Source organism: Fopius arisanus, unplaced genomic scaffold, assembly GCF_000806365.1.
Source record: "Fopius arisanus strain USDA-PBARC FA_bdor unplaced genomic scaffold, ASM80636v1 scaffold00140, whole genome shotgun sequence".
Taxonomy (NCBI): Eukaryota; Metazoa; Arthropoda; class Insecta; order Hymenoptera; family Braconidae; genus Fopius; species Fopius arisanus.
In genome coordinates, this window is record NW_011887879.1 from 164,547 (window position 1) to 190,728 (window position 26,182).

At 43.1% G+C, this 26,182-nt stretch overlaps 2 protein-coding genes across 6 annotated transcripts in view; one reads left to right on the forward strand and one right to left on the reverse strand.

Moving 5' to 3' along the window:
• Nucleotides 1-26,182, forward strand: part of LOC105272109 (epoxide hydrolase 4) — a 222,740-nt gene that overhangs the window by 160,790 nt on the left and 35,768 nt on the right. Inside the window, exon 6 of one of the 4 annotated variants that reach the window (XM_011314020.1) lies at nt 24,395-24,709. The exons of the other annotated variants lie outside the window; for them this stretch is intronic. Within the exon in view, the coding sequence (XP_011312322.1) occupies nt 24,395-24,462 (68 nt within the window). The 3' untranslated portion in view covers nt 24,463-24,709. Of the gene's footprint in view, nt 1-24,394; nt 24,710-26,182 lie in introns of those variants that run through there. 4 annotated transcript variants of the gene reach the window in all.
• LOC105272106 (uncharacterized) lies at nt 19,455-21,664 on the reverse strand. 2 transcript variants are annotated; one of them, XM_011314010.1, is made up of 4 exons: nt 21,601-21,664; nt 20,815-21,048; nt 20,085-20,253; nt 19,455-19,812 (listed from the first exon to the last, which is right to left on the reverse strand). In XM_011314010.1, the coding sequence occupies exons 1-4, from the start codon at nt 21,604-21,606 to the stop codon at nt 19,613-19,615; spliced, it is 609 nt and encodes a 202-aa protein (XP_011312312.1). In that variant the 5' UTR covers nt 21,607-21,664; the 3' UTR covers nt 19,455-19,612. The 2 variants fall into 2 exon arrangements, with proteins under 2 accessions (XP_011312312.1, XP_011312310.1); XM_011314008.1 differs by lacking the exon at nt 21,601-21,664 and having other exon boundaries at nt 20,815-21,340.

Here is a 26,182-nt window from a genome sequence, read left to right on the forward strand (position 1 = left end):
CAGGCGAAAACCCTGGTCAGTTTCTCCAGCCGCCTTGGTGGCCTGGCTACCATCCCCGACAACCCGGGCCTTATTCGGGTATTGAGGATGAAAATCTCTATCCCTCTACACAGGCGAGTAACTATCTACAGCCTCTGCAGACGTTTCCTCGCGGGCCGTGGCCATCTCATCCTCCCGAGCACGGGGGAGATCTTCCCCAACTGTCAGGGGTAAGTCCCCCTAATCTAGGGTGGAATCCTTCGAGACCCGGAGGTCAACATCGCTCGTACGAGAGGTAATTCCCCCAGGAGACGGGCGGTTCATCAGCTCGACGGCTAATTCCGGTCGAAGGAGACTTCCACTTTTCGGAAAAAGGAAGTAGTCCGAGGCATAGGCCTCTGGATTCCGCATCTCTTCTAAACTCAATGAAGAAATGGGGGGCGCATTTCTCCGGTCTTCCGCATGAAAACGTGGAATCATTCCTCGCGAGAATTGAGGACGGGTAGGCATTCCTCCCTATCCCCGATGACGGTCTCATCGGCGGCATACCATTTTTATTATCCGGTCCAGCACTGACCTGGTATCGGGGCCGTTGCCCTGAATTCCGAACCTGGGAACAGGTTCGAGCTAATTTCCGAACCACATGCACGAATCCTGATTACCAAACAGCGATCCGAGAAGAACTCGCTCTTCGTACTCAGGCCGAGGGGGAATCGGTTAACAATTATTTTGCAAGCATCCGCGGGTACTATTCGCGTATTAGCCCCGCGGTTAGTGGAATTGATCAGGTGGTACTAACCCACCGTAATCTCCTCCCAACCCTCCAGGTCGGCATCGCCCTTCGGGACGGTATGACCATGGATGAGTCGGAGATGGCGGCGAAACGTCTCGAAAAGATCTACGAGAAAGCCGTCGATAGGCGTCGGCCTCCAAGGCCGGAACACGCGATTTGCTCAAGTTTGGCTTATCGCCCATAACATCCGGCTTGATCGCCGGTACGCACACCTTTCCGTCTTCCATTCGGGGTGTTCAGGCCTCCGTCCGTAAGGACGGTATCCTTCGATGACGAAGGCACCGAAGATTTCGAAGGGTATTCCTACGCGGGCTATGCGGGAGAATATCTCGCACTCGAAGCCGTCCAACGACCGCCACCTCGGCTTCCTCGAATTATGTACAACAACCCAACCAGACCACAGGCTTGGCAGGCGGCAAATCATTCCCGCTCGCGGTCGCGGGAAAGGCAATCTCGGAATACTATCTCTCCGCCTTCCGGTCAGCCGAGGACTCCTCCTCGCCCTGACGTTAATGCTAACGACAGAGGTACGCGAAATCGCTCTCCACCTCCAAGACCTAGCCTGGACAACTTGGAGTGTTGGCATTGTCGCGGAGTCGGTCATCGTCATCGGGAATGCCCCGAACCTCGCCGCGTATTCTGCTACCGGTGCAGATTATCCGGGGTGACGACAATGAATTGTCCACATTATAATCCCGGCCGTCCGGGAAACGACTATCGACGCGCGTAAATCCGGCGTTCGTACCTCCGCTTCGGCACGATCCACAGCCGGCTTCCCGTGGTGTTTCAAACACTCCGGGCGAGGACCTTCCTCCTCCATGACCCTCCGCGGGATCGTTGGAAATATCTCGTGTTTGTTCCGATCCGCAAGTTCTCTTAACGCCGGACCCTATTCCTCCGAATGAGGTCATACTACACGCGGCTTCCGAACCATCTCCACGAGCATTTCACGTGGACATCGTTATCGGCGGATTGAAAGTCCGAGCTCCCGTAGATTCCGGCGTAACCAAGTCATTCGGGGGTATGGCCGGCATCCTCCTCTTCGAGAGGGCAAAAATCCAGTTGCTACAGGTACCCGAGAAAAGGTTCGTTACAGCGAGTGGGAAAGTCGAGCCCGTGGAATATACGGTCGCATGTATCGCCGAGCTTGAGGGGCGACATATGCCTCTAGTCGCGTACGTTATGCCGACTTTATCCGAGGACTTCATCATCGGCATGGATTTCCATGTATCCGCGAAGATCGTGATTGACTTTTTCGATCAGACCTGGTTTTACCGAGAAGAGCCGGTGCGGCGGTTTCGCTTTACTCCTCTCCATCAAGTTCCGCAACTTACAATGTGCTGCGGTTTACGTTCCGTCGAGAAACCCCAGGAGCAACAACTTCGGGAACTTCTCGATCCTCCCCAAGGGTGAAGGCAAATTAAGGGTGATAACCCTCACATCCCATCGTATCGATGTTAACGGCCATCCTCCAATACGACCGTACCGCACAACTCCGGCTATCCGAGAGATTTAATGGAAGGAAGTCCACGAGATATTGGGGAATGAGGTAATAGCACCCTCGCAAAGCGAGTGGTGTAATCCGATCGTCATGGTCAAAAAGCTCAATGGCAAGTATCGGTTCTGCATTGACTTCCGAAAAGTCAAAGCGGTTGCAAAAAAGGACCCGTATCCCATTATTAACATGTCCGGAATCCTCGACGAATTTCGTCAGGCTAATTACATTGCGACGCTTGACCTTAGTGAGGCGTATTTCCAGATCCCTCTGGATCCCGACTCTAGGGAAATTACGGCTTTCGTAGTCCCTGGTCGTGGGGCGTACCATTTTCTTCGTATGCCATATGACTTAACGAATGCTCCGGCGACCTTCCAACGTCTATTAGATCGGTTGATTTATATCCCAAGGTTTTCGTCTACCTAGACAATATCATTATTGTCTCGGAAACCTTTGAGGAACATTTCGTGTATATCCAGAAAGTCCTCGATAGAATCAAGGGCGCGGGGCTCACGATTAATCGAGAGAAAAGTGAGTTTTTTTGTCCCGAGGTCAAGTACCTGGGGTTTATTGTTAATAGCTCCGGTCACCAAGTAGATCCGGTCAAAATCGCCCCTGTTCTCGAGTTTCCTCCTCCGAGAAACTTGAAGCAGTTGAGACGCATCCTCGGTATGGCGTCGCGGTACCGTAGGTTTATCCCGCAGTTCGCCACCACTGCGGAGTCTCTCACCCGTTTGAATCGCAAGGGACAAACGTGGGAATGGACCTAACCCCAAAACATCGCCTTCAACGGTCTGAAGGCGCATCTAACGTCTCCACCGACGTTGTCTTTTCCCGATTTTGGGATTCCGTTCTCTCTCCAGACCGATGCCAGCACGGTAGGTCTCGGCACCGTGTTAACTCAAGTTATTAACGTCGAAGAACGGGTTATCGCCTACGCAAGTAGAGCGCTTACCTCCGCAGAGAAAACATATTCAGTTACCGATCACAGTAATTACGGATCACAGTAGCTTGCGCTGGCTACACAACTTGCGTAATCCTACCGGTAGATTCGCTCGATGGGCTCTCGGCCTACTCGAGTATAATTTTAATATCATTCATCGGAAAGGTGCCTTGCACCACATTCCCGATGCTCTATCCCGCGCACCCGAAGGTGAAAGCGAGAACTCCTAGACGATCCATCTCGCTCGGTCATCCACCGACCGTTGGTACTCACGCAAGAAGCGGAGCGTACGGCGTGCTTCCGATTTCTTCCCTGAATGGAAGGTCGTGAACGGGCGTTTGTATAGTCATCGTCCCTCCGACTTCGTGACGTTGGAGATGGTTGATCTTGACGCTTGGAAATTGGTACTGCCCCGCGAATTGCGACCGCAGGCCATTTCCCAGTGCCATGATCTTCGCCAAGCAGGCCACTTGGGGGTAGGTAAGACCTACCGTCGTCTCTACGAGGCATATTATTGGCCCAATATGTTTAGGGACGTGGTAGCCTTTGTCCGCCACTGCGACATTTGTCAACGCTGTAAGGTTGAAAACGCCTTGCCGCCAGGACATATGGGTAGGCGAGTAATCCAAAGTCCCTGGACGACCGTGGCAGCCGACATTGTTGGCTCAATTACTCCGAGCAGATCAGGATTCTCCTATATGCTCGTGTTACAAGATCTCTTCACTAAGTCGATTGAGTTATTCCCCCCTCCAGCGAGCCACTGGCAAAGCCATGAAGGAGGAGGTGGAAAATCTAATTATCTCCAAGCTTTGGTAGAGCGCAGCGGGATGAAGCACGAGACTTCACCCCCTTATGATCCCCAGGCTAATCCAGTCGAGAGGGTCAATCGTGTACTAAAGATGATGTTACGCGCGTTCATAAACAGTGATCATCGAACGTGGGACACCCACTTACACCAAATCCGGTTTGCATATAATACGGCAGAACATAGCTCCCCGGCGAACCCACCGAGTGGGTTGATCGAATGAAGCGGCTGGATACTCTCCGAAAAGCCCTCACTTACGCCATGCGGGAATCGTCTGACAAACAGGCGCATCATTATACTCTCCGTCGATGAGATGTTGAGTTCCAAGAGGGTGACTTGGTTTTGCGGCGTTCTCGCCCCTTATCCAATGCTGCCAAACATTTTTCAGCCCCGTTGGTCCCTCCTTTTGAGGGTCCTTTCATGGTTAATCGAAAGGTCTCCCGAGTTCGATACGAACTTGTGGATTTTTCCGGGAACGCTCAGGGCGAGTCCGCCATACAGGACTTAAAACCCTATCAACCTCCAGTACCGGCTCCGTAACTTTTCTGTTACTGGCTTCCGTGATAAATTTACGGTTCACTATCACCCCGCAGAGCGGGAGTCGCCCGGGGACGCCCGCAATACAGAACTGGCCCTCGAGAGCATCCTCTTCCCGGAAGGAATTCCGGTGGAGTTGGAAGACCTGGCCCTCCCCGACGACAGCGACGCCGTCGTCTCCCAGGACCCGCCGCCGCGAGGACCCCTATCTCCCGTCGTCGTACTCGAGAGGATTCCTCTACGGAGGGGGCCAGAGGGACCGCAGTCCCAACCTGCCGGAGAGGGCTCCATCTATCTCCAGGAATACTGGGACCCAGTGAAACCTTGGCTCTCCGAGATACGCAGTATCGAAGCGCAACATCGCGGCTTTGCCACGGCCTTGCACGCCTGTACGCTGACCCCTACTCACCATCTGTCAGCGCTCAGGTACATCATCCCTTCCATTCCTTTGGAATCGGCGAGTGGCAGAGTCCCCCCTGGAGAGTGTAAGGAGAAACTCCTGGAGACTACCTCCGTGGTCCAGTCATCCGAACGGGCTCCGACCCCGCCGGCACATCCAGTGATGCCAGATGGGCTGAGTGTTAGGGAGCCCACTCAAGTGAAGTTGGTAGCCCAAAATCGTCCAACAGAACTACCAACACACCAATAAGCGAAAATAGCCGCAACACCGCGCGAAATTCAAAACATGGGTCAAGAGCCAATGAAATTTAGCATCGGAGTAGAAACTGAATTCCATGTTTCTTCAACAGATGATTATTCAGCATAACTCAAATTCTTACAAATTCCAGTTTCTTCTCTGATGATCAATTCCATTGCGTCTTAACTTGGGAAAATGAATACGAATCAAACAGAAATATTTCCTACAAAATTTTTTTTAGAATGGTTTGAAACAAAAATATTTAGATGAACATAACTAGTTTTTCTACCTCTTTATCTCCATTTTAAAATAATTTTCCCGCCTGATGTTGGTTTTCGAAAATGTTCAACGATCTATCAAAGCTCTTCCAGTTCATCAGCCTAATCTGCGCTAAATAATGTGAAGATTTTTTCAAATGAATTCTCTTCAGTGGCAGTCGAAGTCGCAGCTCCGTCATGAGTGATGACCGTGGACATTCTATCATATATTCTGGAGTTGAAAAGAGAATACATCTTTGGAGTTGGGTTAAATGACACGCAGCAAGTTTTGGTAACGTGAAAAGACACACGAATTCTTAGAATTCCCGAAAGTGCATCTTGGTTCATTTTGTTGCGAATTTTCGTCTTTACGACGTTCATAATGGAGAAAATCCGTTCTACAACCGCCTTACTCAATGGTAAACAAAGTACTGTCAGTGCAAACAGCGCGAGCTCCTTGGATGGTTGTTGTCCTATTGCATTTTTGAAATTGTACACATGAGCCCAGAATTGAGAGGTATTCTGCAAAACCTCATTAGAAAAATACTCTCCCCAGTTAATGAGTGGCAATTTTCGTAGTTGGTTCTCAATTAAACTTTCATCAATCCCTTTTCGTAGAAGAGTAATCGGTAAATCATTCAGGAGGACTTCCGGCGTTGTACACAGTACTCGACTCGAAGTAAATTTACTGCACATTTTCAAAATGGATAGATGACTGGGCATGCGTTTCACGAGCTCTTTCGTCAGAACCACGAAATATTCCCTGCACCTCACTCGGATATCATCAAAAATTGGAGATTTCATTTGATATTTCACTGCTGCTCTCAAGAAATCGATACCGTAGTCCACATTATCAATCGATTGAATTGCCAGTGGATTATCAAGTGATTCTTGAATAATTTCAACATCTTCATCTCGTTGAGTTTTCTCCAAGAAGGTATGCTTCAGAAGTCAACTTGCCATACACATCACCAGTGCCCACAGAGCATCATAAACTTTGTTGCCTTCTTGCTCAGTGCTTTGGAACAAGAGGTTTGTCTCATTGATGTCGGGCAAAACGGATTTCAGAAACAGTAAATACAGATGATGGCTGGAATCATTATACATCCCTGCTAGTTCTCTTGCTTTATAACATTTTGCATTTCCAGCCATTTTAAAGTGTGTTTTCAGCTCTAACCACTGGTCCAATATCCGATTGACAGCACCTCCCCATGCTAACCACCTGGTAGTACAAAGAGATACAAGTTTTAGCATTGGTTTATTATTGTCGTTGATCAAGTTGAATAACTCGCAATATTGCTGGAGTCGAATGGGGCTCATGGAAAACCAACTGCGTGTTTCTCTAACAAGATATTCCAAGGATGATCGTAAGATTTCAGAGGCTTTGCAACCGCATAGGTGTAACGAGTGACAAACGCACTTGATGAGAAGTAATTTAGGTAATGCTACTCTGTCTCTCAGTAGAGTGAAAAGCGAATGAGTGCATCCGCATATATTACTTGCGCCATCCGTTCCAATCCCTACGAGGTTTTTTATGGAGATGTTAATGCTTTTCAAAAATTTAGTACGTTTTTCATACAATATTTCAGCAGTAGTATTAGTCACACTAATCAATCCCAAAAAATCGGTAATAACTTTTGTTTTTTCTGCCCTGAAATATCGAATACACACTGCCATGAATTTTTGTATCGACACATCTGTAAACTCGTCAAGAATGAGAGAGTAGGGAGAATCACCGATGTCGTCAACTAGTTGTTCCAATAGAGCTGGTGAGATGACATTTGTTATCAATTTGGAACATTTCGTTCGATGAAGTTGTAAATTTGCGAGTCGACCATCATTTCCCAGTTCTTTCATTAGTTCGCCCATATGATCCATTGATTTGATTGAGCTGTGTGCAGCGATGAAAGCGGCCAGCTTGAGGTCTATTCTTTTATTCTCCTCATCTACGATTTTCACGCCGCAGTTTCTCAATGTTTTTTGTTTTTTAAACCCAGCGGCATTTTGACGATGAGTGTAGGATGAAGCGTGCTTCACAAGATCATTTTTCTGAGCCCTGAGACTTTTCTTACAAAATGAACAATATGCTTCTTGATTCAGAGCATTAGGGTCCTCATTCTTCTTCAACCATCCTGGGAAAATGAGATTCGACATATTTCAACGAATTTCGACACCCGTGAAAAGATTTCAAATATCAAAAATATCAACTGTACTACACATAAATGTCTCATATGACGATACTTACCTTTAAACTCAGGTAAATCCTCCCATTTCTTGCTGTACTTTTTCGAATATGTTTCCCATTTCCCCATGGTTTATGATTCTAATCCCTCTAACACTGTTTTCACTCAATATCATCCAAACTCTCTGCCGTTCTACACAAGACTAAATGATAGACATAAAGACCAAACAAATATCGTCGAAGAAAAACAAAAAAAAATCTTTTTCTCCGTACGAAATCATGTTTTTGTTTACGTTACCACCCTGGCACTCCGGCAGTTTTGTTTTTAAACTCATAATTCTGGATCAACCAATTCTCAGTATTGTAATGGGGGCGGGGCTTCGCGGGCATGGTTGAAGAATAAAAATTCAATCTTTATGATTTGTCTTATATCAAAACATATGCAATTGCAATTTATAGCCGGATGTTAAGAAGGATGTCCCTTCGATGCCGAGATAGTCCAATATCGCCCGAAAAAATCGCGATAGAGCCCATTTAGGCGTTGGGCTCTCTTCGCCGTCTTCAAATCGCCGCGCGCGGCCGCCAGGTAGCCCAAACGGCCAAAAATCGCCCAATCTGACAACACTGGGCACATCCGACCGTAGAGATCGGCTCCAGCTCGGACAGCTCCAGCTCTTCCAGTTCGTCGAGCTGCAGTCCTCCTCGGAGTCCGGCGAATCCAACGCCCCTCGCACAGAACCTGAGGAAGGAGACCCAGGCCGTCTATCAGGCACCAATACCGGCGAGAAGCTGGCATCATCCCCTGTAAGGGAGGCTCCGGCCAGTCCGCCAGCATCCAGTGTCCCGAGCATGGCCACCGAGTTCATCGACCTCCGGCCGCTGGAGGAACTCTCGCTGCGCAGCACCGTACTCACAGCAGCGTCACCGCCTCCAACTCCCTCTCAACAAGAGATCGAGTTGGCCCCTACCTGTCCGCCGCTCACGAACCCAATGGCCGGCGAGAAAACCCCACCAAATCCGCCTCTCAGGAACCCCGAGAATGGCGAGGACACTCCAGAGGTCACTCCTCCAGGTCCCGGGCGTGCATTCGCCGCCGTGGCCAACCATCCGAGCAACCCGTCCCCGGCTCCTAAATCCGCCGATAAAACGGCTGGAACATCGCCTGAGCAGGTAGCGAACCCCCAGCAACGAGGAACAACGCCGAACACCAGCCACCCCAGCGCTACAACGAGACGAGAAGGAGGGCAACCCAGGGGACCAGCCAGAGGCAAACGTCGCAAGCCTCGACACTGGTGTTTCGATTGCCGTCAACATGGCCACGCACACCAGGTATGCCCGACTCCAACCGGGGATTTCTTCTGTGGGCTATGCCCACATCGCCTGAGGGCTGACCGGGTCTGCCCAGAATAGGGCCCAGTGAGACAACCAGCCGGAGGACGAACGGCAGATCACTGCAGCACGCCAGCTGAGACATCCCAGGGGAGGTCGCTGACACCTGCTTCGGCCACATCCGGCGCTCGCCCGAGCCCGGTCGCCCGATCACCGCCACCCGTCAAGGATCGACGTGCTGAGGAGCACTGGGCTCCCTTCGAGGGAGGCCCCATCCGTCCGGCTCCTCCTGGACTGGCTTATCCGGCTCCCCGGGAGGAGCAACGCAGACTTCGTCGGGAGGAGGAACCTCCAGAAGATTCGGGGCTCCGTTCCTTCTGGCAACCAAGCACGACGGAGCCCACCAGCCACGGCACCGGCTACAGATCTGGAGAGCACGGGTATTACTCGGCGGCCACAAGTGCCCCAGCCCGACCAGCCCTTGGGCGTGGAGCGAACGCCCGTTTCTGACCTCCTCCACCAAGTCAGGTAACCCGCTGGACCCGAGAGACCATCGAAGCTCTTCAGAGTATTGTGGACCGAGCCCAGCGCGACCAGCAGCAGAGTCCAGGGCGCAGGTACCATCCCCGATAAATCGGCGGCACATCCCCGTGAAACGGCGGCAACATCGCCGATGAATCGGTGGTACATCCCCGCGAGACGGAGGACTATCCGGAAAAGAACGCCCCAGCTATCCAGTCGTCGCCAAGAGTGGCGACTCAGTTTTTTTTTGTCTTTTTTTGAACGTACTTTGGATACGACGGTTTTTTTTTATACCATTTATGTTTTGATATTATTTTTTTTTTTGAAAGAGTGCCAATTAGATTAATAATTGAAATGGGGATAGTTCTCACGTCCCTGAAGGCACCCACCCAAGTACAAATAGTTAATCTAAGTTTCGTTTTTTATATATATATATATATATATATATAACACGGAAGAATCCGTCCGGGGAGAAGTCTCCCCTCAAGCACCACATTCGTGCCATAAGCCCCTGGTGGGCCCAAAGTATTCTTTTTTTAGTTGTTTGATTACGTTCACCATTTCGTTCCTTTATTTGTGCTTCCTCCATATTTAGGAGGTGGTGGCCGTGACCCGGAGGCACGGTCACGAAATATAAACTTTGTATTTGATAAAAGCTGTTCCGCTATTCCGACCATGACCTCAGGGTGTGGGTTCGGGTTTTCCGCAACTTTACATTTGGCGGAGTTTAGGTGTGATGCAGACCTTGAAGGCCGGGACCAGCACAGCCAGACCAAGGACAACCACCAAGGCGGACCCGGATACGGACCATCAAAGGAGGGGGGTGTAACGAGCATCGGGGATGCCCGTTAGCATCCCCAAGAAAAAAACTTTGAAAGGGGGAGTTCGAGTACTGGTTAGGTTTATATTGGAATATGGGTGTAAGTCAGAGCCCGGCAACCTTCAGGTAGTCGGGAGCCAGCCTATTACAAGGGTCGGGATAATCCTCTCATCCTAATGGGTACCCAATTAGCCAACCATTGTGTGCGAGTAAGTCCCAGGGGTCACGATATTTTCGTCAGCCACGTAGAGTGGCGTGCGAGTCGAATAAAAATGGCCGACTCACCAGAATTCGCGCTAAATAGCAGTTTTAAATTTTAAATTTAAATTTGAAAAAGTAAAATTTAGGAAAACCTTGGAGAATATATTTCCGAAATGGTAGTCGGCAATTATTCTTTCTCCGGTGAATCGTACCTTTTAATCTTTAACTTCGATGGAAGGATAACATCTGGGACTATAAATTTGACGAAAATAAATAGCAATTTGAAATACATACATTTGAATATATTTTTAATTAATTGTCTACTCTTGGCCAACATTATGGAATGTTGCTCAATGGAAACCGCGGGAAGGTGGTAGACGTATTCCATCATGGGTAATGGGAAGGAACAAAAGGTGCAGGAAATAGGAAAAAATTTAATCCTAAAAAATCTTATTACTAATATATTTACAATAGTTTCATAACAACAATCGTACGAATGCCAGATTCTTGGAGAATCTCACATTAATCCGATGCGGCTAAGAGTTGTCAAATTATATTAAATCTGTAATTGTCACTATCTAGCGACAAGGTTCTAATGAAAAGTGTAAATGATTTAATTTTAATGCGGGCGTTGAATTTGCATAGATTGCACGATTTTTTCTAAATGAGGTTTATAATTACTGAGACTCACAAGCATGGCTTCTTTGAGGTTCTCATTTCCTAATGCCGACCTACCGGAGGTTTTAATGCGATTCATGTGAGAAAAACCTGATTCGCAAAGATATATTGTTCCGAACATCACACGCATCCGTTTGTACGATTCTGCGAGAATTGGAAAATGATTACCTTCTATTATTATCTTCCACAAATCGTCTGAACTGCACGAAGGTAAATCGAATGTAATAAATTTTTCCATTTCAACGGATAGTTGTACACCGTTTACGCGTGTAAAATTAACTATTGTAGACTCGAGGCGTTCAAGATCATACATAAAAGCTTTAGGAGTCTGGAAAAATTGACACAAGTACTGTAAATCATCTATGTTGGGAAATCGCTGATTTAAATCGTCGTATAATTGCTGCGTCAATTCTGCGAAAGGCTGGTCATTGAATGCTGTGTTGCTGGATCTCTTTACTACTGATTCTAACGCAGTAAACATAGACGGAACTAGATTTTTGGAAAAATTAGATTCGATTCTTTTGATTAATGTTCTCAACGCGGTCATTGCCTGCACGTAATCCCACAAAAATTTCCCGTTTCCCTGCATTCGAAGATTAATATTGTTAATGAGTTTAGTGAGATCAACAAGATATGCTAGTTGTGTAAGCCACCCGAAATCATCCAGTTCAGTATATTCGCGATCAAACTCCTCTATCAGAAAACTGATAATTGCTGGCAAATTTTCATAAAATCGCTCCAGCATGACCCCTTTACTTAACCACCTAACTTCTGTATAGTAAACTAAATTTCGCGCATCTAATTCATTCGCTTTTTTGAACTCTTCATAAAGTCGCTTGGCCAGCGGTTTCGCTAGAATGGAGTTCACAATTTTGACGACTAAATTGAAAATCTTGTCGATAGATATTTTTTTCATGCAGAGAGCTAATCTATGTAACATGCAATGCATAGATGTAAATGGCGGAAAATCCGAATCGTTACCGCATCGAGTGACAAAACCTTTCAACTTTTCGGTCATATTTGCAGCCCCGTCCGTTGCAATGCAAACTAATTTATTTAGCGGTCCTTTCGCCAGAATGAGTTCATCTTTGAATGCTCTAAAAATCTCTTCTCCCGAAGCGTGTTTTTTGATTGGAAAAAGTGTCAGCATTTCTTCTATTACAGTCATATCCGGTAACGAAAAACGAACGAAAACTAGTACTTCAGCATGCCCGGCTGTATCGGTTGATTCATCTAATTGTAATGAAAAATGATGACATTGAGAAATGTCATCAAGCAATTGTTCCCGAAGATTGGAACCGATAGATTGTACCCTACGTGCGATCGTTCTCGATGATAACGAAACTTCGCGGACAAACTTATTAACGCGATCTTCAACTTGTGTTTTTCCCAATAAAATACCGATAACATCGGTTAAAATCTCTTTAAAATCATCTCCGTCGGAAAACGGCCTCTTTTGCTTGATTAAACGATACGCGGCGACAAGAGAAATGTGTGCACAGGCCGTTGCATCATCATTTATTAATGGTTTATCAAGAACGGTGATTTGACGCTGGCTTTTCAATAATAGAATTTGATTGCTACGGACCTCGGTATAAATCGGATATTCCACGTCGAAATCTGAATGGATTAATTTAAAATGTCTACTAATATTAAAGCCTTTCGCGTTGGTGAAGTGGTGAGCGCACAATAAACAAACAATCGCGTCGCTGATTTTACTACACGTATAAAGATGTTCCCACTCAATCTAATATTTATCGGACCGCGTGTCTTGGGCCGAAGACTCGACTTTTGAACTAATTTTTCCCGGCAAAATGGGATCATTATTTGTTGGTTTTTTATCACAAATCGCGCCCGCGGCATCTTTCAAAGATCTGATCTCATTCTGGCGCGCTAATGAATTTAAAGGAAAACTGTCGTCATATCCCGCATGTTGTCCGAAATAGTGCCGTTTGAAATTTGACGTTTTTAAACACGTAAACTGTCTCGAACATAATAAGCAAATGACAATCTCACCAAATTTCGAGCACAAGTAAAGGTGTTCCCACTCAGCTTTGAAATTATCAACACGCAGTTCCTTCATAGGAGGCTCCATGTTTTATGAGTTGAAAAGGAAGTTTTCACTACACAACTATTTAGAAAATATAAATTAAAATCTTGATTAATGAATTAACTTCACTTGAAAATTAATCACTTTAAACTGACGATTTGAGCGTAAGCTGTGTCACTTTGGCAAGAGGTAGATTGTTCTTCGCGTGCTCCGAACAAACTGATCACAAATTGTTTAAACTTAGGCTTCAATGCAAAAGAAAACCCCTCCTCTTCGAGTAACAATTTTTATTGCCGAAATAATTATGCCATTGGTCAGTGGCCGACCGGGGGTAGGGGGAAGTCGAATGGAAATCGGCAAGGACAGATACCAAGAAACCACCCTGCATTGTATTATAATGCACCATATAAACCGCGTTTTGCATTGACAATGGTCATTCATCAAAAATATCCTTTTGGCACTTTTCGAGTTTATTTTTATTACATCAATTCCAATATTTAGGTTTCCAAGAAACCAACCTGCACTATATTATAGTGCACCATATAAACCGCGTTTTCCATTGACACTGGTCATTCATCAAAAATATCCCTTTGGCACTGTTCGAGTTTATTTCTATTACTTCAATTAAAATATTTAGGTTTCCAAGAAACCAACCTGCACTATATTATAGTGCACCATATAAACCGCGTTTTCCATTGACCATGGTCATTCATCGAAACTGTCGGACATACTTGTCACTTATTCGGGGCAATCCAAGTTCTATCCTTCCATCCATTACTATTGAAAACGGCATGTTAATAAATTTTTATTGATTTTCGACAGACATTGAAATTGCACGAATATTGCTCATCCGTCTAAAATCCAAAATTAAAATTCAAATTAAAATTGCCGTCAAATATTGCATTTTTTTTTAGTAAATTGCTGCAAATATCGTCTGGACATGAAATAGTTGTCCACGGTGAGTGCTCATCATGAAAGCATTGAAATATTTTTTTGTCTAATATTGCTGCCTATTTCGAGTGAAAAATTGATATTTATATTGCAAATTTATGAAAAGTTGAAAATTGCCGCTCGATCACACGGCCGCCCTCTGCTGGTATTGGTCAAGCTAGACCTCAGAGAGAGAAAAAAATCGAATTAGAGCAGGTAGTTTCGTGGATGAGGCCCCTCTCCCAGCTCTCACTAACGAACCTCGGGAGCCGCGTGAGACCGATGAGCCCAGGTTGCCTGGCCCTGATGTAAGTGAACAAATACAACCGAAGACAGTGAAATACTTTATAAAATTTTCTTTATTAGCACGAGGAAGGCAAGTCTTAACTTGAGGACCGTTGTCCAGAGACGAAAAACTATTTCAAAGGGAAAAACACTCAGGGAAAGGAATAAACCGAAAAACAATTTTATAACTGAAAGGGACACAGTCCTTTGTTGAAATTTCAGCATATGTTTAGGATTAAATCACTCTCGAGTTTGGAGTACAACCGATCGTAAATTAGTCCCTTAGTAGAGCTATTTTCCAGAATGTTTAGGATGGTGTCAAGTGATTTTTGTAGGACAATGAAAGAGCCGTACTAAAATATTCCAACAGTTTATGATAAAACAGGATCCCCCCCGTTCGGGTGGTTTAGATGTAGGTTAAGGGTTAGGGGGATTTTTGAGAAGGATAGGGTGAGCCCTCCGGATCAGGTAGGTCCGGCTAAAAAACCGGCGCCCCAAGGAAAAGGGTTCTGGGAATCGACTGGTACGGGTGGAAGGCCGTATGGGGCAAAATTATTAATTACCCCGCGGATTGCCAAGGGTGATTACGGATGGAAGGCCGCTCGGGATGAAATCAGTCGTTATCCCGGCGGATCGCCAAAGACTGATTACGGGCGGAAGGCCGCTCGGGATAAAATCCGTCGTTATCCCGGCGAATTGCCAAATAAATTACGGGTTAGTAGAATAAAATGAGGTTTAAGAATTAGAAATAAGGGTCTTTTGATCCCGAGAACCCATGAGAACCGATCCTGAAAAAGAAATGAGGGTGATAGGTAAACTTTAGGAATGGGGAATTAATTCAAATTTGAATTAATTCCCCCGCGAAGGGCTTGGCCCATAATAGGGTAGAGGGATTCACCAATCGACACCCGATCGATTGGTAGGCGTGATTAGGGGGGTCAGCGTCATGCGACACTGACCTCCGAAAATCAGTTACGCCTCGACCGTGAAAGAGGTGACACACGAAAACTACAGTGGACACGTGAGTGGTAGTGCACCATCGAGGACATCCCAGGACATCCGAGGACACCAGATCACACCCAGGATGGTCCAAAAGCGAAAGACGAAGGCAGCCAGGGGATCAACCGTGAGTTTACGGTTTTATTTAGATTTTTTCCCCTTTTTGGCGGCTCACCAATAAGTGTTGGCGGTTGTAATAATTTTTTCGAGCCATGGAAATGGCGTCGGTGGTGTCCCCCAAATTTTAGGTGGTTTTTAGAGGTTGTGACGTTGGCCGGGGAATTAAAGTATAATAATTCCTGGCAAAGGCACGATGTTCGGGAAATAAAGATAGTCTAATATTTTTAGGGGCAATTCGCTTGAATTTACGGCGGGGGGGGACCTGAAATAATAACGGGGGGGGGGAGGTGAATAATTACTCAGGCGGGATGATGTAAATAAATAATATATATTCCACTCAATGTTTAAATATAAGAGATCTTACAAAGAATACTCAAGGCCTTTTGCACCAATTAATCGAGGGTGGGGGGTAAGGGCAGCCAACTTGCGACACACGAGTAATTAATAATAATAACGACGTAACCCACACAATGGCCTTGTCCTCCTCGTCTTCACTCCTGGGTCTATGGCGGTTATGCACGGGCAGCTCTCCCACGAATTCCTCCACACAACTTCTCCTCCAACTTTCCTCAAACTTCCCACAAATCCTCCTCGGAACTCCCAACATTTCTCTCCCGAAACTCCCCACAAAATACTCTTCAAGAATAAACTCCACGAAACTCTTCAATACTTACTCTCCCAAAACTCTTTGTAACAAATTATTCTTTACGCGGGGGCAGCTGTAGAAAGAGTAATGGCTTCCCCGTACTCGTGGTTCTTCTTCCCCGGTTATCGGTGATAATCGGGGTCAATCGGGGGCACTCGTCATCGAGTGTCCTCGTCCTAATTATTAATTCGGGGCTCCTTGAGGGATGTCTTCTTTCCCTTTCCGGGTCACGTGGGCTGTGACGTAGTCGTGGGTGGTTTTCTTTTCTTCCATCGGGTGCATGTGGCGGCGAGTGGAACGGCAGGTGTGTGTGGGGGGGGGGGGCGTTTCTCCTTCTCTAGTGCGATGATGTTTCCAACGGGCGTGAGTGTAGTGATGAGTGGGGGCGCCGGGCGCGAGGAAGGAATATTTCGGGAGTGGGAACCAACGGTGACAGGTTTTATAACCTTATCTATTTATTTTACTTAACCTAATTACATCTAAAAAAAAGTCATTATTAGGGGACAGGAAAGGGGCTGACAAAAGTGCCCCATCACAAGGAGTGTGGGGGGGTGGGGTTTCCGAATAATTTCGGCCTGTGTTATCCCCCAGTGCGGTTGAGAGGTTATTGATGCAATTTTGGGGGCGATCCGAACGTATTTTTACGGCGGTTTTTAGAAAAATTGTTCACGGCCAATGAAAAGGCCAGTGGTTCTCCCTCGTGGTGCCATCGAGGCAGCCATCGAGTGGCTACGTGCAACAGGTGGGGAATCGCGCATTAAATTTTCTCGTGGTTATTAATTGGCCCAATGGGGTTAATTATGTACCCTTATGCCTAAAATTTTGTGAGATTGTGGGGAATACTGTCCCGAACAATGTTGTTCAGGGTTTTCCCGAATCTGCTCAGCGGATTCCGAGGTATGGAATTTTTAAGAAAAGTTGAATTTATTGTGGTGGATTTCTCCTCGCTGCTAACCGAGCAGTGAGGCATAGTGCCGTCTCTTTCTCTCTCGCACGCTTATCTGTAGAGGGTCCGATTCCGGGAAATTATCGATGTCCCGGGCGAAAATAATAATTCGTTTATTCCTCGGATTATCGCCGACCGATAATACTTGAGTCCGCATTCCGATGGAATTATTCCGTGTGAGTGTGGGGCAATCAACAAAATATTTCGGGTTTTGTTAGAGAATTTATTTTTCGCGGCAATTTAAAGGGACAATTGAAATTGTATTTAGGTTTTTGTTAGAAAATTCATATTCCGCGATCATGTAAGGGGAGAATTAAATTTGTATTTGGGAATTTGGCTGAAAGGCTAATATTTAGAGAAAGTTAAAATTGCTAATAAAATTTGGAAGCAGAATAGTCCAGTATATATGTTTATCATTGATTGGCATTCTTATACTGAATTTTGACCTGCAATAGCGGAACACGTAAGGACAATTTTTGCGTTCATTCATTTCTTGACTTCTTTTCCCGTATTTAACCCGATTTTTGCAGTGACCTTGTCCCCATCTACGGCCCACCCCTCTCTCCACAACTGGCACACTGAGCGACTCCAGGACCGTCACCTTTCCCCAAGGGCCTAATTATCCTTTCCGCTCCCTTCAGGTTTCTTTTTTTGATTTTAGTGTACATTTTTGAGTTAGTGTTTTAGAGGTTTGAGGTACGATTTTCGATGCAACGAATATCGAGGTTAGTTAAGTTTAGAATTACGGATTTTTCTGGTTGGGTAATTCCGGTCAGAAATTACCTGGCGCCCATTGATTTAAATTGTCGCACGTTTTATTAGGTTCAGAGGAAGTAGGGCGAAGGTAATAGGCATTTTCCATTCCCCGCGAAAATGTCATGTCACAAAAGGGGTCTTTCTCAATTAATAAAAAAAAAGTTTAACGAACTTTCCACCTCGCTGGGGGAAAAAATTGTATGTGCATCACGAGAGGGAAGAAAGTCCTCACTCACACGCGTGTCTGCCCTCGCTTCGCTCGGGTGGCAAACATGACGCGTGTAGGAAGGGCTCTCTTTCTTCTCTAGATGCACAATATATTATTTTTTTCCCTTTGTTCACTTAGTTGCAACTTCCAATGTCGTCTGAATAGTTCCTTTCATGGTGATTTCCGTTGAAACGTTATCGGCAAGATCCAGTTTTCAGATGATGCCTTCATTAATTTCGACGAAGGCTTCCTTGCTTTTGCAGAGATACACCTACTGCCCAAACACCATTCCGAAGATGAAATATCTAAAATTTCTTCTATTATTGCCTATTTTCCTATTATTGCCATTGTCTCCATTAATGCCACTTTCGGCAAATTTTTTATTTTATCGACGTAGAATTTTTTTTATACCGACAAATGCTTCGCATTAATCTCTAGAGTGTGATTTCCTACCCTCTATCGCCAAAAAGAATACGTTTTCGAGCTTAGGAAGTGGTTTTTATTAAATTACAGGCGCTGAACTTATTAAAATTGGTGTGGCTCCTCTACGGAAGGTTAGAGCGATCTGTTTCATTTTTTAAATGATCTACGCCAATTACTAGCTATATATTTTAGCAACAAAAATCTTTGATATAATTCAAATACAATTTCCAGTGCAAAAATATAAGTGGCTATAATTGACACAGTCATACGGATCTATGCGTCAGTTAACGCCATTTATTCCATTAAATGCTTATCCGGCTTAATTTCAAATGGGACGAACGATCTTAAAGAAAAAAAAATCCACAAATTGCATGAGCTGTTCGTCATAAGCCAAAAGAAAAGAACATGGAGAATAAAAGACTGAGAAGAGAGAGAATAGATGCTCAGAATCTGAAGGTTGATGACGAGAAAGACGGAGGAAAACCTTCAAGGAAATCAATTGTTACAATTGGCCACCCTACTAGAAATTTCATAAGGCAATTTTACAGGCCTGGTACGGCATGCCGAACGTAACATTCGGTGCTAGTTCGGTCAGCCTGATCCGGCCCCGATCAAATGTGTTACGCGTTCACATGATCCGAGCCGGGCCATGTTGACCGTATTCGAGCCGAGTACGGCAATACATGATCCCGGCCGGACGATGTTGACCTTATTCGTGCCGAGTCCGGTAATACATGATCCGGGCCAGATGATGTAGACAGTAATCATACCGAGTACGGCGATCAGCTGTGATAAAAAATGGAAACCAAAATTAATTTGTAATGATAGAAACTAGTTTAATTGTTACAGTTCCTTAAACTCCATAAATTTCTCTTAATAATACTAATAAACTTTTTTTCTAGTCCTACACGAACGAAACAATTCAGTAAAAACTGTAAACTTTTTCAAACATTAAACATTAACATCATTTAGTAATATTTGTCATAATTATTAATTACTGCAAACAGTCCACTTTCAATTTTTTGGACAACTCAGTCACGCCGTATTTGCCTCATTCGTTTATAAAAAGTTTCATTCTTCCTGGAAAATTCCTTCGAAGAATTCGTCGTTCGGCTTCGGATTATTATCATTTTGCGGCATTGCTCGTTTCCCTCGCTGTCGACGTCCACCATTCCAATCTTTTGAATTGTTCAAGACTCCACCTAATGCTTTATTGAACTTCTTATAATCTAGTGGTTCTTTCTTCGATCCATATTTGTGGCCGAAAACAGCTAAGGAAAAAAGTGTCAAGTTATTATTTTTCATTGCAATGGGTCGGAAAAGTAACTAACATAATGTAAGTAACTTTGTGATGCGAAAAATTTTATTCGTAACTCGTGAAAAAAGTGATTCGTGGCTCGGAGGACTATATCATTCGCTTTTTTAGTTGGTCGCCTCCTGCTCACCAAAAACTACTTTTTCGCACTAGTTACGAAATATAGTATTTTGAACTCAAGCAGTGATCACTATAAGGAGATAAATATTTTAATAGACATGACCATACCAACGAGGCAAGCGTACAATGTCAGTTCTTTGAACACCTCTTTGCCCTCCGTCTTTTTTAGGGGAGTTATCTGAACAGCCACATTCTGCGTGATCAATTTACGAATAATTTCGCCCAAGTTTCGAGATATTGAACGTTCTTTATCAACGTCCCGATAAATCTTCAGACACTACAAAAAGAAAATGCCTATATTTTATAGTTTTCGAGGCAGCATTGGTAAAAATATTGGTCTGGATTTTCCGTGGCAATTTCCAGAAATTTTTATCGTGTCGCACTTTCATTGCAATTTCAGAACATGTTGGGATTAAAAATGTCAAATTGAACGGAAAAATCGAATAGAACTGTAAATTTCTGTTGCATTTTCCCCTGAAAATGCATAGCAATCAGAAAATTTGGGTGAATATATTTCTAAATCTCGAGAATCGCGACACTGAATGCTATTTAAGGGCGTGAGAAATCACGAAATTTCGGATTTTATGGAAAATTCAGTGGAATTTGACACTGGAAATTCATATTAGGGCGTAAATTTAAATTTATCAAGAAATCTTCAGCTTCATGCCACTTAAAATTCTGGAATTTCCCTGAATTTTCAGTAAAACCTGAAATTTCATAATTTTTTAATCTTTCAATCACTTTCAGTGACACTCCACTGGAAATTCATAGTCAAATATCCATGAATTTTTTTTTTTGTAACAATGGAATAAACGATGCTACTGATTAGAAAACTCACAATCTTTTTCCGGAAGGCTTGATCCTCTTGCAGTTGTCTGTCAAAGATTTTCAACTCTTCTAAATTTTTACAAGGGAGCTTGAAACCATCTCGAACTTCATCCCCTTCAGAATCAATTTTAAAGCCATCATCCATTTGACTTCGGCGGGGGGCATTCCTGATATTAACGATCTCATTCTTTAATTCGACAATTTGCCCCTTGAGCCTATTTATTCTTTGACCATTCATGATCACCTGGCGATAGCAATTGGTCATTATGTCTCGTAAGGTCCCTTCTCAACAAGAATGAAAGAAAAATTATCCTGAGCTGCTACTGCATCTTTCAAATGAACAAATTGGAAATTTGGAAAAAGACTGACTATCAAATAATGGGACAATTGTAAATCTTACGAACAAAAGCATTCCTCTTGTTAGATAGCTGGAGGATAATGCAACGAGAATATTCTACGATTTTATTGTCTTTTAAAAGCCGAATGTGTCTGAAAAAATGACCAGGAATGGAATTTTTCTTCCCACGAAATGTTTCGCCCATATGTTGATATTTCTGGAATACTTCAGGAACTGCCTGATAAACGTAATCTCTATGAATGAGAATGCAATTTTTCTCATGATACAAAAGATAAATAATTCAATTAAGAAGAATAAAAGTTTGTATTCCCCAAAAAAAATATTCATTTTCGGAAATCACTAAAACAAAGATCTTAAATGGAACTCCCAATGGTTCTCCCAATTGCCAGTTACGCATTATCAAATTGAAATCAAAGTGAAGAAGTAAATGAAACGTACCTTCATGTTTCAATCCACCTCTCTCTAAATCTTTAGCAAGGTTTGAGAATGAGACCAGGGTTGCCAGATGGCGATTTTTTCCAAAAATTGTTTTTGGTTTTTCAAGAATGGGATAGATGATAGCAAGCTTCGAATTAGATATCAACTAGGCCATTTCAAAAGTGTCAATCATTCGCGTTATCGGCTGGGCTTGCTTGATTGGGATTGTTTAAAATCAAAAAAACATTTTCAAAAAATTCGCCATCTGGCAACTCTGAATGAGACCGTTGATTCTTTCGGCTTGGGAGGGTTTTTGGAATTATTTGACGAAAATATGTTGGAGAAACCTTGTAGATATTCATCCAAATTCCTTTCCGAGACGAGTCGATTCCCAATATCCTCCAGTGGGGATCTGGGACTAGAGGCATTCACTATCTTAGGAGAAGTCTCAGGATGCACAGGTGATAAAGAGCTCATTGAATTATTTGATGTTGGCGGTAATTGAGAACGTTGGAGTTTTTAAACTTTTGTAGGTGCTACGGATTGTCGTGATATCTTCTTTGGAGTCGATGTTATGAGTTTTTGATTCCCCCGTTGGTGGGGTCGTACAGAGATCTTGTCCATCAATTTGTCAACTTGCACGCTTCCCGAATGCTGAATAATGCTATTTACATTGTTTGGCGAATCAATCATATTAGTCGATATGGTGGATCCAGAACGAGTGAGGTTCTCAGGTTTTTTAATTCTTTTCTTCTGTGGAGACTCAGGAGATGAAGATGGGTCTGAAGAACGATTTAGATTCACTAGTCTACGTTTTGCCGGTTTCTTTGTGGCAACAGAAGTTGGGGAGACCGAAAAGGTGGTTGTACTCCCATCTGTAGATGACGCAGATTTTTCAAAATCAGAACCAGCAGAAAGACTGTCATGGACCTGCTTGAATGTAGTTATGTGTTTAGTAGTGCCCCGCAGTTTCTGCTTTGAATTTGATGAATTTTCTTTTTTTTTTAAATTCTGTCGTGCATCGTCGAACATCTGAGTTATTTCAGCAGAGCTACTCCCAACTACTTGGTTTTTATATTTCTGTTTCTCAAGCAATTCCCTCTTTTTGGGAGAAACATCAGTGTCCGAAGAAAATGCGAAGCTTTGCTTACTCAGGATATATAACTTCTCTTCCAGTTCTTCATAAGAATCTAATGAAGATGAATAACAGTTTTTTCAGGAGAAACGAAATTATTCCGATAATTATTTCCTAAAATATATTACGAAAACAAACGAAACCGTTCTTTTTTACGCATTCCGATAATTTATTGTCTATAAATAAAAGAGGAGTGTAGTCCAATGAAAATGAAATGAAAATTTATAATTTTTTATCCCTTCCTAATTATGTTCAAAATCTAAAAATTCAAAACACTTAGTTTATATATTGGAGATTAGTGTAAAAATTTTTGAAAAAAATAAAAATTTTAAAGCCAGATGATGCCCGCAATTGATGAAATGTGGTACACATCAAATAAATCAATTAGATGAGAGGCAATATAATTGAATATTATTGAGAAGTTATTTACCTGCAACTCCACGAATCTCCACCTCATGAACTGGCCAAAATTTGTCTTGACCTTCATTGGCTTTTATCATCTGTAGTATTTCTTCATATCTGTTATTATTATTCAACGGAATTTCCGGGTAGGAACAGAATAATTTCTCAACGCTCTTGTCGTAAAAAATCCATTTTGATGGTACCCCATCCATACTTTTGAGTCGCCCTTTGTCTCGAGGAAAAACGACACACTTATATTTCGGAGATATTGTGACACTCATCTATAAACATGCAGCACATAACATCAGGCCATATAAAATACAATTTAAAGGTACAATTGGCATTGGCCGAGAGTTGAAAGAACAAATGACAGAAACATTTGAGGTTAGGTGGGTCTAGGGGTTAAGCATTAGGTGATTCTCATCTATCAAACATTTTGAAATCTTTCAATGGACTTTCTATGGAGGGAATGTTGTAGGTAAAGAACTCTATTGTCTCTAATGGAAATTCATGGAAAGTCATACTACTTTTTAATGATATTTGGATGTGTCTGAAGGAAAGATGACTGAACGTTCCAGAGCTTGGCTAACGCACGAATCCATACAAATTATGCTTTTTTCAATTGAAGAAACTTTCACTAGTTCACTTGAAAAGAAACTTCGTCTGATTACATTGGTAATCATCAAATAAAATGAAAAGAGAATCCGCAAGTGATAGCACAATACACGTGACAAGACGCCGCATAAGCCGGCCACTGCAGAGACTCTGTTGGGTGCCAAGACGCCGTGTCCAACTTAGCGCCATTTTGATGTACTGAGCATTGATGTATGACTAATTTCAACGAAATTATCTTTTTTTAGCGTTATTTCCATTACTGGAACTGTTCAACAATTGTATGACACATGGCGAAACATATACTAAATTTTTTTAATAGGTTTTGTTGAAGGAATGCCTTGAATGCTTGGAATATTTTTTATTATGTAATCGTTTATGCACACAGAGTCACCACGAAAAATATAGACAATCCGATATTAATTTTTTTTTCCCTGAAAATGATCTGAAAATATCTCATACTTTAAGTCATGCTATGGATATTGAAATGCAGTAAGAACCAAAATGCTTGAATCATAGAAATAACGCAGGTGTGAGGTTATATCTCGTTGTTTTCGTATTTTTCTGTTCCTTCAAATCAAGACGATGTAATTTATTCCCTGTGATGAAAGTGAATTGATTTAATGCATAATTACCTTCCGTCTAATGATAATGAATGGATTCCAGGCAAGATAAAAGGAGGAACACCACGAACTGCGTTGTGCCGGTTACGGAGAACACGTGTCACAGAGTAAAATCGATCGTTTTATAAATGAAAATACGAATTTTTCAAGGAAGCAAATTTATTTCCATAAGAAATGAATTCGATTGAAAAAAAACTGTCAAATTTAGCCTGCATATAGTCAAGTTTGTTAAAACAATACGATTGCAGGGGCAGCTTGCATAGTCGCCATGCCTGTAGAATGTATGACAAAAGGGCCCTCTAGGAATGGAAAAAGAAAACAATTTGAAATGAAATCGAAATAAAGAGTGAAAACGTAAATTCAAAATATCTCAAGACAGTTTATTCAAAAGAAATGATGGTCAATATAAATGCATAGAATATGCATGAAAAATGCATGAAAATTATTGTAATGTCCGAGAATTACATATGTAATAATGGCATTGTGTAAATCCTCTCCCTTTTTTCATCGCTCATGTCAAAAGTTACCATTTTTTGTGATACAGAATTCAAATTATGAGTCAATTGTCTTGTCATACTTCTATGGACACACCACATGTTGAGATCGTTAAAGTCACACGGGTACATGAAAATCGATTTTGTTTTAACTAATTCAATTCCTCGAATGTGTATATTATGAAGTGTTCCATGAGGCGGGAGATACATTTCATCAATAGCTAAGATGATTCCAGTATTCAGAAGTACGGTATTATTTGGTGATGTTGGTGTTAGAATGATGTCTTTATAAATTAAACGTTTGATGATAATTTTTCCGTTCGTATCAGCACAGAGACTCTTTAATATTTTTGTGATGGGAGATACAGAGGAAGGCTTTCGAGATTTGGAAAAAAATAATTCATTTAGCCGACGACATACTTGAGCGAGAGGTCTGTTGCCTGATCTGAGCAGCCTTTTTATTTTCCCAAGCGCATTCTCGAATGGAAATGCAGGAATATGGTAAAGGGGACATTTCATATACCCTACGTCATCAGCTAAATGAATTAGATTGTGTGTAACTCCAATCAAAATAGTATTTCCATATAGTTTTGGTGCTAATACAATAAATTTCCTCAGATAATGCCTAGCGCATTCCCAGTTTCTCACAGCAGTGTCTTTCGAGCACAAAATCCTGCATGCTGCGTGAAGCAGTAGAAAATGTTTATAGATGTTGTCAGATAAAATTTTTCTAAAGATAACAGGTCCGGCATAAAGGAGAATAAATTTAAATTCCACTGCATTAAACATTTCAAAATTGATTAAAGATCTGGTTGTCCTTTGAAATTCTGAAGGAATTTGTGTCTGCAAGCTCACCAAGTATTTGGAGAGAAGCAATTGAGTTGTCTGACTTAACTTTGTTCTTGATAGTTTACCTGAAATCCAGTAGTTTAATAATTTTTTCATGTTCCCTAAACACACCAAATGCATAAAATCGACAACGAACATAGAGACCATGTTAACAGCCGGTTTGATTTTCAACAAGGGAGAAACACCTGTATGATGCTCGGGATTACTCTGTTCTCGGAAAGACTCATCAGTCCTCTCTTCATAATCAACACCAGGATGAATGACTCGACGCTAGTAGCTATTAAAGGGGGGTTCTGGATATTACTTCGCAAACCCGCCACCAGATGGCGCCACCCGTGACAGTCTGCTTTTCAAACGCGCCACCACATGGCGCTCCCTGGCGGTGACTGGTAGTTGGCACCACATAATTGAAAATTCATTAGTTTTTTTATTTAGATCAATAGTAGGACCTTTGTACATCATTGTAATACAATTAAAAAATTTTGTAG